General features: G+C 46.4%; 1 protein-coding gene across 5 annotated transcripts in view; it reads right to left on the bottom strand.

Annotated features, from left to right (window-relative positions):
* The window catches only part of ACACA (acetyl-CoA carboxylase alpha), a 124618-nt gene that overhangs the window by 95846 nt on the left and 14609 nt on the right, over nt 1–14163 (bottom strand). For 4 of the 5 annotated variants that reach the window (XM_071574734.1, XM_071574737.1, XM_071574736.1 and 1 more), the window contains 9 exons: nt 5323–5455; nt 4581–4719; nt 3865–3974; nt 3352–3433; nt 2874–2972; nt 2042–2148; nt 1226–1336; nt 810–1019; nt 116–286 (listed from right to left, as the gene is read on the bottom strand). In XM_071574734.1, coding sequence (XP_071430835.1) covers nt 116–286; nt 810–1019; nt 1226–1336; nt 2042–2148; nt 2874–2972; nt 3352–3433; nt 3865–3974; nt 4581–4719; nt 5323–5455 — 1162 coding nt within the window. Of the gene's footprint in view, nt 1–115; nt 287–809; nt 1020–1225; nt 1337–2041; nt 2149–2873; nt 2973–3351; nt 3434–3864; nt 3975–4580; nt 4720–5322; nt 5456–7891; nt 8104–14163 lie in introns of those variants that run through there. The other variant, XM_071574735.1, reaches the window with a different exon arrangement.

The raw sequence follows: 14163 nt of genomic DNA, 5'->3' as shown, positions 1-14163 counted from the left end.
GCATGGGATCTGGCCCTTGGCTCACCTGGAGCACAGGACTTGGCCCCTGGCTCACCTGGAGCACAGGATCTGGCCCCTGGCTCACCTGGAGCACAGGACTTGGCCCCTGGCTCACCTGGAGCTGCGCTGCCGGCAGGTTGACATCAGCCACCATCTCTGTGCAGGGATGCTCCACTTGCAGGCGGGGGTTCAGCTCCAGGAAGTAGAAGCTGCCATCCTGGCTGTACAGGTATTCCACGGTGCCTGCACTCACGTATCCCACCATTTTGGCAAGCTTCACAGCACACTAGCACATGGGGAAAAAGAGGATTTAATTTCCAGGCCCCATGCTCAGTTACTCTATTCATCCTCCCCATCCACTCTAGATTTTTGCTGGCATTCTGAAACATCCCAAAGCTTGTAACAGGCCCAAGACCTGCTCCTGTGGCACAGGAGTTCTGATTTCCAACTTATTTAATTAACAATTTTCAGAAGGCAGAGTCTGAAGCAAATACTCAGCACCAGACAATTCACACAACTCCTGCAGCTTGCTTGTGATATAAAACACATTTCAAACACACTTCTCTCCCACTTTTGGGGTGCACACATCTTTGAGGGGAGCTCTACAGCTGTTTGTGAGGACACAGAACACGTTCAGCATAGAAATGTGAGTTGCTGTGAATACTAAACAGCTTAAGACACACAGCTCCACACTGTCCCTTTAAGAGACCCAACAATGCAGAAAGTCTCGTGATGTAAAATAAAAATAAGAAGTCCTGCCTGTTCCTGGAGCCTGACTGGGAGATGGGAAGCTGCAGAGCTGCTCTCACCTGCTCCATGTGCTCGAACACCGTTGATGTCGCGATAGAGGCAGGAGCTTCCTCAATGATCTTCTGGTGCCTGCGCTGCACGGAGCAGTCCCGGCCGAAGAGGGAGATGGCATTGCCATACTGGTCTGCCAGGATCTGCACCTCCAGGTGCCGGGACTGCTTGGCCAGTCTCATCACAAAGATGGGAGAGCCTGGGACTTCAGTCTGGACCTACAGCAGAGACACAAGAAACAGGCAGAGCCTCTTTGGTAAACACCCATCTCAGTCACAACCAGCTCAAGGGCATTTCTGAAGCAAGGAACATTTGCATTATTTCCCCTGGGCCACCTAAATCTCAGTTTTTCAATAAAGTGGTCTCAGAATCACCTAATCTAAACATTTAGAACAAGGCAACACAAATCAATGGGAAAAGTTACCTGTCTGAACAGATTGGGGAAATCATCTGCATTGTTAACTTTCCTGATTCCTTTTCCTCCTCCTCCTTCAGAAGCCTTGATCATGACAGGGTAGCCAACCTCCTCTGCAGCCTGGGCAGAAAGACAGGGGTAAGTATAAAAAGGCAGCAGAATCAAGTTGAAAAGATCATTATTTCCTTGTTGATTCACATCCAAGCTTCCATGTCTAACTCTGTTTAGCAACCAAATATTCCAGTCTGAGAAGGTGCCCGTACTTGGAAAAAACAGCAGGGATTCTGTGACTACAGAGAATTCTGGTCTCTCATATGATCACGAAATTCTTTGTCAGTGCTTCAAAGCCACTAAATTTACAAACTAACAGAACAGCTTCTGTATAATATAGAAAATTAGTAAGCTGGGTAAGATGAAAACATCACATACTCCACCCCCCTCTTCACAAAGGAAAACTCCAAATACTGTATTGTGCCAGAAACATTTCTTATTCTAGGAATCTTACTCAAGGAGAAACTTGAGATGAAATCAAGTGTGAGGTCATGGATCTTTACTAAAAACATCTTCTTCCTGCATTAAACAAGAACTAGAAGATAGCCCTTAATGAAAGCCAACCTTGGTCCCAGATTTTGCCTCTTTCTGCTAATTCTCACTTAATCCTGCAGGCTGGACCCAAAGATATGTGCAAGATCACTTCCCAATTTCCAAGACCCAGCTTTGAGGCTACAGCCTACTTCCAGTTTGTACTCCCAACAGAAGCAAATTCAACCTCCAGCTCTCTCCAGGTGTGCAGGCACACACCTCAAACACCTCCAAAATACCCACCCGCAGCCCATCGTCCGCATCCTTCACATAGCCTTTCTCATAGAGCTCCTGAGGAACATTCAGGATACGCTTCTGGAGATCATTTTCCTGCCAGTCCACTCGGAGACCTGAAACACAAACATCATCCTCTTGGCTCCTCGTGCTGCCAGGCTCAGTGAGAACTCACCCATCAGACATGGGTGACACAAGCAGCAGTGACAGCTCCATGAGGAACTAGGCTGGAAGCACTTAAAAAAGGGAGAATGCAGAATGTAAACAGACATTCCTGATTTCTGGGGAGCAGATCTTTTCATCCAACACATTATATCGTCCTGCATTTACCTGTGAGAAGCAGGTTGTTATAGTGTTTTGAAACTGCAAAGAGTTTCCATAGAAACAGAATATGGGCTGTGGGCTCCAAAACTACACATGGAATGGTTTGAGTAGGAAGTGACTTTAAAGACAGTCTCTTTCCAACCCTCTGTCATGGGCAGGGACACCTTTCACTAGACCAGGTTGCTCCAAGCCCTGGGTGTATCAGGTGAGCCTATGAGCATCAGCTGTACTCCAAGAAACAACCTTTTCCCTGTTTCCTCACTTCTCCTGCAAATCCCTCCTACCTGTCCTCCTCTGCACGCTCCCAATTTCTCCTGCCACCATCCATGCTCATTCCATCACTAATATAATTGATTCCAAGGCATCTCTATAGTGTGGAGGGCAAATTTGAAACCCTGAACAGATAGAAAACCTCTTGGAACACACTTCTGAGCAGAGAGATTCTTAAAAAATAGACATGCTGAAGGAAAAAAAGATTAGTACAATCCTGATAAGCACAGGGCAACTTCCTTCTTACCACTGCCACTCCAAGGAAGAGTCGGAATACCAGCAGTCTGAGCCACAATGGAAGAAGCAATTTTATCTCCTAAGGCCCACATGGCTTGGCTTGGAGGACCTGCAAAGAGCAAAGACAATGCATGAGAGAGACATGAGCAATGCGAAACATTAGGGAAATGTCCAGAAGTCTAACTTAGGTAAAACTCCACTCTCCCCATAAAATTGAGCCATCTTTAAAATAAGAACAGGAACATTCAGCTTTTGAAATCACCTGTTTTAACAGGAATCTTTTCTGATTTCTTATCTCAATATTCAAAGGTGCATTGGAGACTTTGCCCCTTCTTCCATACAAGAACTACCATATAGAACAGATTATCCATTTTGCACTTCCCAACCACTCCTCAGGGCTCTCTTTTACACTCAGGATTTTCTGTCCCACTAAACCTGCCCATCTTGAAATAAGGACTAGACATTAGATCAGCAGTGTATCTCCTCACCCATGAAAGCAATCCCGTTTTTGTGCAAAAGTTCTGGCAGTTTAGGGTTCTCAGATGCATGGCCCCAGCCAGCCCATACAGCCTGCAGGAGAAAACAACATAATTCACTCTTTGTTGGAGGAAAACAAGCAAGTGGGCAGAAAAAGAAGCATGCAAGCACAAGCCTTTCTTTTCCTCATTGAAAACAGCCCCAGAACACTCAGAAGCCAAATCATCTGAACCACACGGTGTGCTCCGTTTAAAGTTGGTCTTGTATCTTCTAGACAAGCCCAAGCAGGCTGCAGCAACCTGCTGAGGAGGAGCTGGGTGCAGAGAAGTGAAAGGCCAAAGGGAACCTCCCATCTCCTGCAGATATTCATACTGGGAGATTACTGCACTGCAACATGCATTGCCTTTGGGTGCTAATACAGGTTTGTAATTTCAATTTCTTTTTCCTGCCTTGCTCACCAGATACAACTTGTCACTGAAGGAGAGAAGATTGCTGTTTTGGAAAGTAACTTTGACATTTCTCACCTGCACCGGAATCCGCTTGGCAATATCAAGGATGAGTTCCACGTTTGCATAGTTGTTGTTGTTGGGTCCTCCTGGAACGGGCACGTAGTGATCTGCCATTTTAATATACTCTGCAACACAAAGTAGGTCTCATTTAGGTTGCAAATCTAACAACAGTACTTGAGCTAAAATTCCCTAAATCTACAGGGCTGAAAGTATGACAGAAGCACAGAAACCCTCAGGTTGGAAAAGTCTTCCAAGATCACCAAGTCCAACCTGTGACCGATCCCCACCTTGTCACCCAGTCTGGAGCAGTGAATGTCACACCTAGTCATTTCTTGGACACCTCCAGGGATTGGGATTCCACCATCTCCCTGGGAAGCCCCTTCCAATGCCTGACTACCCTTTCCAGGAAGAGATTCCTCCTGATGTTGAACCTGAACCTCCCCTGGTGCAGTTTGAGGCTGTTTCCTCTTGTCCTGACCCCCACTTGGCTCCACCCTCCTGTCAGGGAGCTGTAGAGAGCAAGAAGGTCCCCCCTGAGCCTCCTTTTCTCCTGGCTGAGCCCCCCTGATAGGACTGACTCTGTAGAAAGTACTTATCTCCTCCCAAAAATCCCTGTTACTGACAGACCTGCCTGTGACACAGCGGACACACATCTCACTTCTTGCATCCCTGTGGACATGCAGGTGAGTGCCAGGAGAAGGCTGTGCACCTTCCCTGGGTTTACAACTCACCTGCATTTGCTTTCAGATCCTCAGGAGTCACCATGACAACAAATCTGATGGCCCGTTCATTGCGGAACATCTCGTAGGACCAGCGCCGGATGGACCTCATGCACTTCACTGCTGCAATGCCATTATTTGCTATCAGCACCTGAGTGTATTAGAAGCTGGGATGAAACAGAGTCTGAATAGCACAAAACACTGAACAATCATAAAAACGGCTTTTTCTCTGCAGACTCTTCACCCAGTTTTGGGCTGTGCAGTTTCCTTGGCCAGCACCCAATTCATGGCCCACCAGCTAATTCGAGAAATCAGCTCTTGCTCCTCCATATAACTATAATGTACTATGCTTTGGTTGGATTAAAGAGCAGAAGAAACACAGAGAATATGTATAACAAGGGGCTAAAACTTCCCATAGCTGATAGAGATCTCACCCACTAAATGATGTATTTTAAAAAAAATTTTTTAGTGTTTTTCCAGTCTACTTTTGTTATATCTGTCTATAAATCCTTTGGGATCAGCAGAAGTGCTCTGGCTCACTCATATTTTTTCTCCTCCCACGTTTAGCTAAAACAATGAGATGTTTATTTGTCACATATAAAAGAAAATGGAAACACAGTGATTGCAGGCAGAAGCACAACTTCCAAGCTCAGGAATATTAATAATTTGATACCTGCAGCCTTAGAGACAGGGAAGTTCATAGCTCAGGAGAGGGTAACAAAATGCAATATGCTAAAAAGGGTCAGTAATTCACCTTTTCAATAACTTTATTTCCTCCAAAACGAGTGACAAATTCTGCTGGAGAAGCCACGGTGAAATCCCTCTGCACATCAACCTTCTTCCTGTCCCGGCCCTGCTTGACAAGGTGCAAACCAGACATGCTGGGCCTGAAGAAATTGTGGGAGACAGAAACAACTGGTCAGTGCAGGTGTACACAAGCAGAAGAATATATGTGAATATTTTGCCAAGTTCCCCTTGACCATAATCCCCAAGCAGAGAAGCAGAATCCCTCCTTGCCTCCAGAGCTCCATGGCCTGGTCCTCAGTTTTACACAGATGACTCTTTCCTAACTACTTTTCAGAAATACCTCTCAAAAATCCAGGTTATCTGGAAAAATTCCAGCTATGCAAATATATAAATAGGTAAAAATCGTATATTGCTGCCCGACGCAGACCACCAGAGTTCCACCAGACTGCTTCCAATCCATCCAGGAAGATGGAAAACAACAACAGTGATTTCTGGCTTTGGTAAAACAAGCTACAAAGATCAGCCTCCGTCAGGAAATCCTCCTGCAAAGAACAGCAAATACATCTCCAGGTGCAAACAAGAGACTCAGACTGGCAATGGACATCATTTTCCAAGAGTTTTCCACTCTCCAGTCTTTAGTATCTTCCTCAAAGGGTCTGACAGCCAGAGGACAAATTAATCACGTTACTTCTACTACAGAGACAGCCAGTTCTGTGTCTGCCAAGACCAACCCCGTGTTCTGCCGTTGCCTTTGTGTGGGAATGGCACAGTCACTTTCCGTTCTTATGCTTCAACTTCCACAGCAACAACAGGGATAAATCACCCTTTGGCTTTGATTTGGTAAAGTTGACAAAGCTGAAACTGTGAGAGGAAACTCAACAGAACAGCAAAGACCTGCTCTTCACACTGTGTGGCTGCCAGAGAGCAGCATGATGGGGAAACACTGAGATACTTTTTGTTTTACGGGCCCTGAAGCTTCACCTCTTGGGTCACCCCATAATTTACCTACTTTTTACTGTATATACTCTGCTTTTCCTAACAATTTGCCTTTCCACAAACACAAGGAAGATCTTACCCCTGCCACAGGCAGGAGCACAGAACACTTCTGTAGGAATGAATTTTGGGAAGGTGTTTATAAACCAACTCAGAGCTTTGGAAAAACCCAACAGCACCCGAGGGGTCGGTGCCACTGGAGGGGTGGGCAGTGGCACCATCTGTGCCCAGGAGCCATGGGGAGCCCACAGCAACCTCTGGCCTAAGCAGCTGCTGAAGGGCTGCTCCCATTGAGCAATTCCACTGGGAAATGGGATGGAATGTGGCAGAGAGAGACTGGAATTGCTGAGGGAGGGCATGAAGGGAAAACCAACCCCAGGAGAAGCCAAGCCACATACAGCACCTGTGGGTCTTCTTTTATCAACAATTTGAAGCAATCCACGAAGCCAAGAGTGGGAGAAGTGAAGGTAACAAAAGAATTATTTTAGACCATGCAAAAAAACAGATGTCTGTTTCCCAGTGACATTCTGGGACACATAAATGGCTTTATCAGGTCAGACCAACTACACCCAGTCCAGCAACTTATCTCAAAGAAGCGCAGGTAGCTGATAGCCAGAGAAAGGCAAAGGACAAGCTCTGTGTGTAGAGGTTCATTCTCTTGTACTTTCCCTTCTTTCAGGAAGCTGCATTTCCAGACATTGCCACTGAACTTAAAACATGTCCCTGTGAGCAAAAGTTCACACACTCCTGTAATAATCTCAGGACAGGAGTTAACAGGAAAGAAAAGGAGGAAATGTGTAGTTAAGGTTGAATTTCTACTAAATTTGTGTATTTAGGGGGTCAGGATCTTCATGGCCAGGAAGGAGCACAGTCCAAGGGGTGAGACAGGTTTATTCATTGCAGAGTTATTGAGAGCAGTCTCAACAAAAACAGAAAAAAAGGCAAAAATCTTGAAGTCAAAATTTGTGAACATGTTTCAATATGAACTGTCCTGACAACATGAAATTACTACACACAATGACACCGTTACAGGTAAAATGTCCACAGAGTCAGAGGTTCCTCATCCAGAACAGTGCACAAACACTTGTTTATGTGTAAGGAAGTACAGTCCAGTTTAATTTGTGAGCATACCAAACCCACCAAGTTTACTTATTAATAACCACAGGCTGTACATTGTAATCAAAACAGAAGAGATTTTTTTTTTCTGGGTAAGATGAGGAAGAAGCTGAGCAGCAAGGAAGAAACACACTGAGCTCTAAACAAAACAGACTAAATGCTGAGTTAGTGACTGGCATCCCTATTAATCACCCGGCCACAGCTGCAGCATTTTGTGATGGAGGAATTTTCAAAGTGTTCACCTACTCTTCAGAGCTTACAGGGGTTAGAACTCGTGCAGAATCTCAAACTTTTCTAACCCTGATTCCCCAGCTGAGATGCATTCTGGCATCTTTATTACAGACTGCATGCACAGAGAGCTCCAGGCACTGCACGCTTTCAGAGGACAAAATGAACACCAAAATCTCAGGATGCATCTCCAGGACAGAGCCCAGCCCCGAGGAAACAACCAGATCTATAATTCTTACCTCTGCAGCATGTGGTACCTCATCTCCTGACTCTGCTCTGCAGAATCCTCCATGCTGCCTCAGTGCAGCAATTAACAGATTTCGGGCTTGCTTATGACTCGTCTAATGTAGCTGCAGCTATTTAATTTCTGCCAGTTCTGCAGCTCTGAGCCCAGCAGGGAAAAGCTGCAAAGAGCCTCTTGCCCCCGCGTGGTTTCTCCTTCCAGCAGCGGCACTTCCCCGATTGCCTCAATCCCTTAACCTTTGTCCCCTGCTGCCACCACCCCTGTGTGCCCCTTCCCGTGACGCAGCAGGCACGGAGGGGACCAGCCTCCGTCGTCGTCACTCGGAGGAAAGCAGCTGATCAGGAAAGACAGAAAATGATCTACAGGTTACGTAATGAGGTTTAAACACACGGCCCTGCTGCGGCACCTGCAGGACTGACACACGGCAGGGCAGCTGCCCTGGGTCACGCTCCCAGAACAGGGGTCATGCTCCTAAAAGGGGGGTCACACTCCCAAAACAGGGGTCATGCTCCCAAAACAGGGGCTGCATGGCTCCCCACACCGTCAACATCCAGAGAGACTCTGCTCCAGGAGCAGGTGAGCACATCCTCAGCAGCGAGTTCTGCAAGGCCAACCTGCCCCGAGAATTCAGTCTGGGTTTTCAAAATGGGTGAGGAGGTGACAGGGAAAGCGTTTCCAGGGCTGCAGACAGGAATGTCACAGGCACAGAGACACAGTGGTGAGGCTGACACGAGATGACAGATCACTCCGGACACCAGGCTGGAACCTGGGAGACCCTGGACACATCACTTATGTTTTCTGTGCCTGTCTCCCACCTATAAAAAGGAGATGAGATCATCCCAAGTGCTGGAAGAATAAATATCCTCACAAACAAGGTGTTACAGCACGGCAGGGTCCAATAACATCACCGGAAGAAGGAAGAATGTTTACTCAGTACTACAGAATCATGGAATATCTTGAGTTTGAAGACCACAAGGATCATCATAATTCAACTCCTGGCCCTGCACAGGAGTATCAAGGACAGGCCAAGATATAAATTGCAAATTTTCGGGGTAGGGACAGGATGAGCAAGGGCAGTGACTGCAGCAGTACCCTGATGACCAAACTTGGACTGGAACTAGGCACAACAGCTGGAAATTTTTAATTTTCAGAACATTTGGGTCTGTCCTGGTATAGGGCCATATCCAGACAGCACAGCTTTGATCTGGTGCACACACATCCCAAAAGCCTGTGCAAAATGCAGCCACCCAGCAGGGGATCACTCAAAAAAGGAACAAATATCCAGGGGCAAAGTGTCACATCAACCTGGATGTAACCTCGAGGCCTGAAGGTGAGGTGGCTGCAGCATCAGTGGGCTGAGGCCAAGACAGGTGACAGGGTGAGGAGCAGCAGCAGTGCCATGAGCTCTGGGCACATCCAGGGATGCAGAGGGCCACAGGGACAGTGACACACTGTGAAGTGAGGGCAGCCTCATATTGCAAATAAATCTCACCAGAGACAAGAGATCTCAGGGAGAGAACAGAGCTCAACAAACAAAACACCCCAAAATGATATATCTACCCAGTAAGTCAGTGCCTCTCACCTGCCAGAATTTGTTCCTCTGTGAAGAACTACCCAACTATGAGGCATAACAGAAATTCCTCGTTTAATTCATGTTAAAACAGAACCACATAAGAAAAAGCAATTTCTCCTGCAATATTTTCCAGCCCTGGCTTCATCCTGAGCAGCCTCAAGCCACATCACTCACCCAGATGGTACCAATCCCTGCTCCCACCTTCCACAGGGAACTCAGGGTCCTGCCTCCCACACCCAGCACATCTGGCTCCAGCCATGGAATCCTGCTCTCCCAGGTTTTCCAGACTCATCCTGTCAAAAGGTTGCCACAAATCATCACTTCACCACTTCCAGACAAGCCATCACAAGGAGAGGGAATCTTGAATTTACAGACTCAGATAAAATCTGTGTCACTTTCTCTTCTGGTTGTCACTGCGTGAGACCAGTAAAGCCCAGCAAACATCCAGTGGCTCCACTCCATATTTCATGTAGTTCATAGAATATTCCATCATTTTCAAAACAAAATACATGCACAGTCTGTGGTTCCTTTATATTTCCTGGTTTTGATCTTGAGATAAAAAGCTACACACAGTATAACTGTGTCAAATAAAATTTTATTTTTCAGATTTTGTGACAACAGTTTCCTAAATATTTGCTTTACTCCAAAAAAAAACACCCACAGCCCCCAGGCCAGTTTCTGACCATTGTGGCTGCAAGGAAACAAATCCTACATGTAGCACTGGTTAAAAATATTCCCTGTACCTTCTACGAACTGAATCCCCTGCTATGAAGGAAATGGCCACCACGATTACTGCTGGAGGAGCAAATCTAGAGGAGCAGCTTCAGCATTGGTTAAAAATATTCACTTCTACCAGCTAAATCTGCTGCTATGAAATCAATGGCCATGATTTGCTGCAGCATCCCTACAAAAATAAGCTCCACAACAAGGATGTGTCACTGATATAGGACTTACCACCCAACACACACACACTCCCCAAAGCTCATTTCGGACACGTAATACTCAAACCCAAATATCCCATGAAATCCACCCACTCCTCCAAGCCCGGGCCTGCTGGCAGACAAAGGGAAAGCCTGTGCCGTGCTCCTCTGTTCCAGCCTCCAAGGAAAGAGCATTCCTTCCAGACACATACCTGAGGCACATCGCAGCCGGGAGCCAGCACTGATCCCAGCACTGCCACATGCCAAGGGCTACGGGTGACGTCGCCGTCGATTCCAAAGGCAGGGATTCATGAGCTGCCTTGTGTGAAAGGCAGCCCCGAGCAGACTGCAGCACACACACACATACACCCCCCAGAGAAAGGATTTGGGATTATTTCCCTCTGGATCTGGCCTGGAAGGAGTGTGGAAAGGGCAGCTTTCCTCATCTATTTGGGCTTTATGTTTTGTAAATATGATGTGAACGTGTATTTGATCTGGGTGATAAGACTGAGGCAGCTGAAGCTTCCCTAAGATCTGCTCCAGTTTTAGCTCTGCCCTTGCATCCTGTTTCACTGAAGGGCAGAGAGAAGGAGTAAGCAGAAATGCTGTCCAGCAAGGGATGCAGGATACCACAGCTGGAATAAATGGTTCCCTGTGCCTCAGGTAACAGGCACTGGAGGCAGCAATCTGCACTTTGTCAGAGACAGTTTTGCCCATGATTTTAAAGAGACAGAGCAGTTGTTTTGAAGGCAGAGACTACCAAAGCCAAGGCTTCAACCTAAAGATTAAAAAAAAAAGAAACTGGACTCAGCTGTGTCAAGGGATTGAGCCTAAGGATTTCAAGAATTAAATAAATGATGCAGCAAAAAAAGAACAAATCCAGCCCTCTCCCTACTTCCTGGTAAATAATTCCCATTCCATGCCAAAGAATTCCAGCAGCCATCCAGGTAGGTTTTTAGCTTAAAGTGGAAACATTTTTTACAGAGCCCAAATGGGCATAAGCTACCAGGATTCCTCCCAAATAACCAAGTGCCAACAGCTGCAATGGGTGAATGTTTTAAGTGCTGAAACACTTGTTTGTTAGACATTCCTTTCTCCCAAACCACACACCTGGCAGTTTACCTGCCATGCAGGATGTGTTTGGAACAGGATCATACCCAGGAGGAACATCCCTGATCACTGGATCCTTGCAGGTCTCAAAACAACCACAGCTGTTATTACAGGAGGACACCTGATGAGTTAAAGCTCCCCGAGCTCCTCTGGATCACACAGTCTCATACACCATGATCAGACCCACCTCACTCCCCAGGCTTTACAATGCATCCCATTCCCTCTGACTGTTCCTTCCAAGGTATCCTGCACGGAGCTTCAGGAGTCTCACACCCAACCAGCCTCAGCCTCCTACACACTTCCTTCTTTCTTCAAATTTATCTTTCACAACCCATTGCTTCACCATGTCCTTCCCACTTAGACCTGTGGCACCAAATTTTCACCCCTAAACAATATGCAGTAAATCCAAACAAATCTGAATAAATAGCCATGTTTAAATCAAATTGATACCTGTACTCCAGTTTCTGAAATACTGAGAGCTTTACTTTTACATCCTCATGAAGTATAAAATTCCACATGTTCATGGAGAAGAAACAGCCCAACACTCTCCAGGACAAGCCCTGGCACCAACATAAAAGTTAACAACAACAGTACAAGATAGTCCTGCCATCGGAGTTCTTGGCAAGAAGCCCTCCCCGTGCTCTTTGGCAAAGTTCAAGTGTTGAACAGATCTGATCTGCAGGAACACAAGAATGGACCTTTTAAAACCAGAATTACGGTGTAGGTGGGGGAGTTTCACATTAAATTTCCCTAAAGGAAGAGATTCCTGCCTGGAAAGCACAGCACAGCACATTTCAGCTCCTGCTACACAGAGTCAAGAGATCCGACTTAGTCCCTTGCCTGCAGATTATTTGCTTTCCCTTTCTAAAATAGTTTTAATGATACTTCCTACTTTCATAGAAAGCTTTTCCTGCAGTCACTGAGGACACCAGCACTAGGCTGTGAGGGGATTCCACGTGTCCCAATCTGGGGGAAAAGTGAGGGAATTCAGCAAAATACAGGGTGGCAGCTAAAGTATTTCTGATAGGGACCAAGTGAAATCCATTATCTTTCCATTAGAAGTACCAATAAGCACGTGGGAGACACTGTCACGCTGTGGTATCTCAGTCAAGTTATCTTTGCAAAATCTCCCAAGAAATGACTGAATTCAGAGATGTTAACTAAGGTCAAAGGGAGTAAAATACCTTACACCAAAATAAGAAGAATGCAACTTCTGACAGGTATGCAGAGGAGAAACCTTTACAGTGTGTTTGTTCAGGAAGAAGAGTAGCTTCCAGAGAAGAAAAGAGCTGTAATTCACTGGTTCTTAGTACAACCAGGCACAGCCCCAGGAATCTAAACCACCTTACAAGTTTCCTCTTTCAATAGATAAAGAAGGAAATTAATTTTTCACTCCAGGTGGATGAAGTTAATGGCCTTAAGCTGAAGGAAGGCAGAGCAAGATTATTAGGAAGATTCACTGTAAGGGTGGGGAGGCCCTGGCACAGGTTGCCCAGAGAAGCCGTGGCTGCCCCATCCCTGGAAGTGTTGGATAGGCCTTGGAGCAACATGGTCTAGTGGAAGGTGTTCCTGCCCATGGCAGGGGGTTGCAATGAGATAATCTTTAAGGTCCATTACAACTCAAACCATTCCATGATTCTACGGTATGTTCAAAACACAAATCCCAACTCCTCTCACTGGCAATAGCAGGAACAAGATGGAACTAAACCCTTGGTGTTGGCAGGGGTTCCTTGAGGATCCACAGCTCTGTGTCAGGAACTTGCAGGAATGTGCAGCAGCATCACTGTCCCCCATTTGCTGAGGCCACAGCAACTGATGGAATGCAAAGGAAAAGGTCTCATCAAGCAGCATGCAATTGCAGCTCCATTACCAGCTCCTGGTCCATGGGATGCAATTCCATGCAAGTCACCCTACACAGAACCCTCAGCAGCACCAGCTGACAGCACAAAGAGAGCCAGAGGAGGATCGTTTCCAGCAGGCACCCACAGCCAGGATCAGGCACACAGCCTGGAATGGGAAGGAACCCGTGCAGCAAAGGAGAAATCCTGGATTTCCAATCCAAACTGGACCAGTCTCAGAGGCAGCAGCGACAGCCCTGCAGACACCACAGCACATTGTACCTCCCTGCAGGGCTGGGGATAAAATCACAGCAGCACCAACAATCTCACAGGATCAATGCTCCACAGTGCAACCTCCTAACCACAAGCCCCTGGGCTGGAAAGGAATTTTTTTCAACTCAGAACAAGCTCAAAAGGATCCTTTCTTACCTTCAGGACTCTGTGCAGTCACTTTGGGGCTGGTTCCTAAGCAGGCAGCCTGTCCCAGTGCCAGCCTGGGCACACCAGCTACTACTGTCCAGGCTAACATTGAGGCATTCTTCCAAATTTCCTTTAGTAGATGATTAGTTCTGCTTAAGCATCTCAATAATTTATTGAGACTGTTCACTGAGACCTCCAAACCTCTCAGTGAAAAGGGTGCAAAGGGCTAAACTTTGTGGGCTTAATATCAGGGTTAACAGCTGAACTACATCCAAAAATGTGGCTTTCAGCTGATACAAGTGGATTGTCAGGTGACTCTGTACACTCATGTCATTGCTTATGAAACCAGAGCCCTGAGGTACAAATACCAGAAGACATTCAGATTTTATTCTATTTTAAACAAGAA

This window comes from Pithys albifrons, chromosome 21 (assembly GCF_047495875.1).
Source record: "Pithys albifrons albifrons isolate INPA30051 chromosome 21, PitAlb_v1, whole genome shotgun sequence".
NCBI lineage: Eukaryota > Metazoa > Chordata > Aves > Passeriformes > Thamnophilidae > Pithys > Pithys albifrons.
This window is presented reverse-complemented; position numbering and strand designations above follow the sequence as displayed.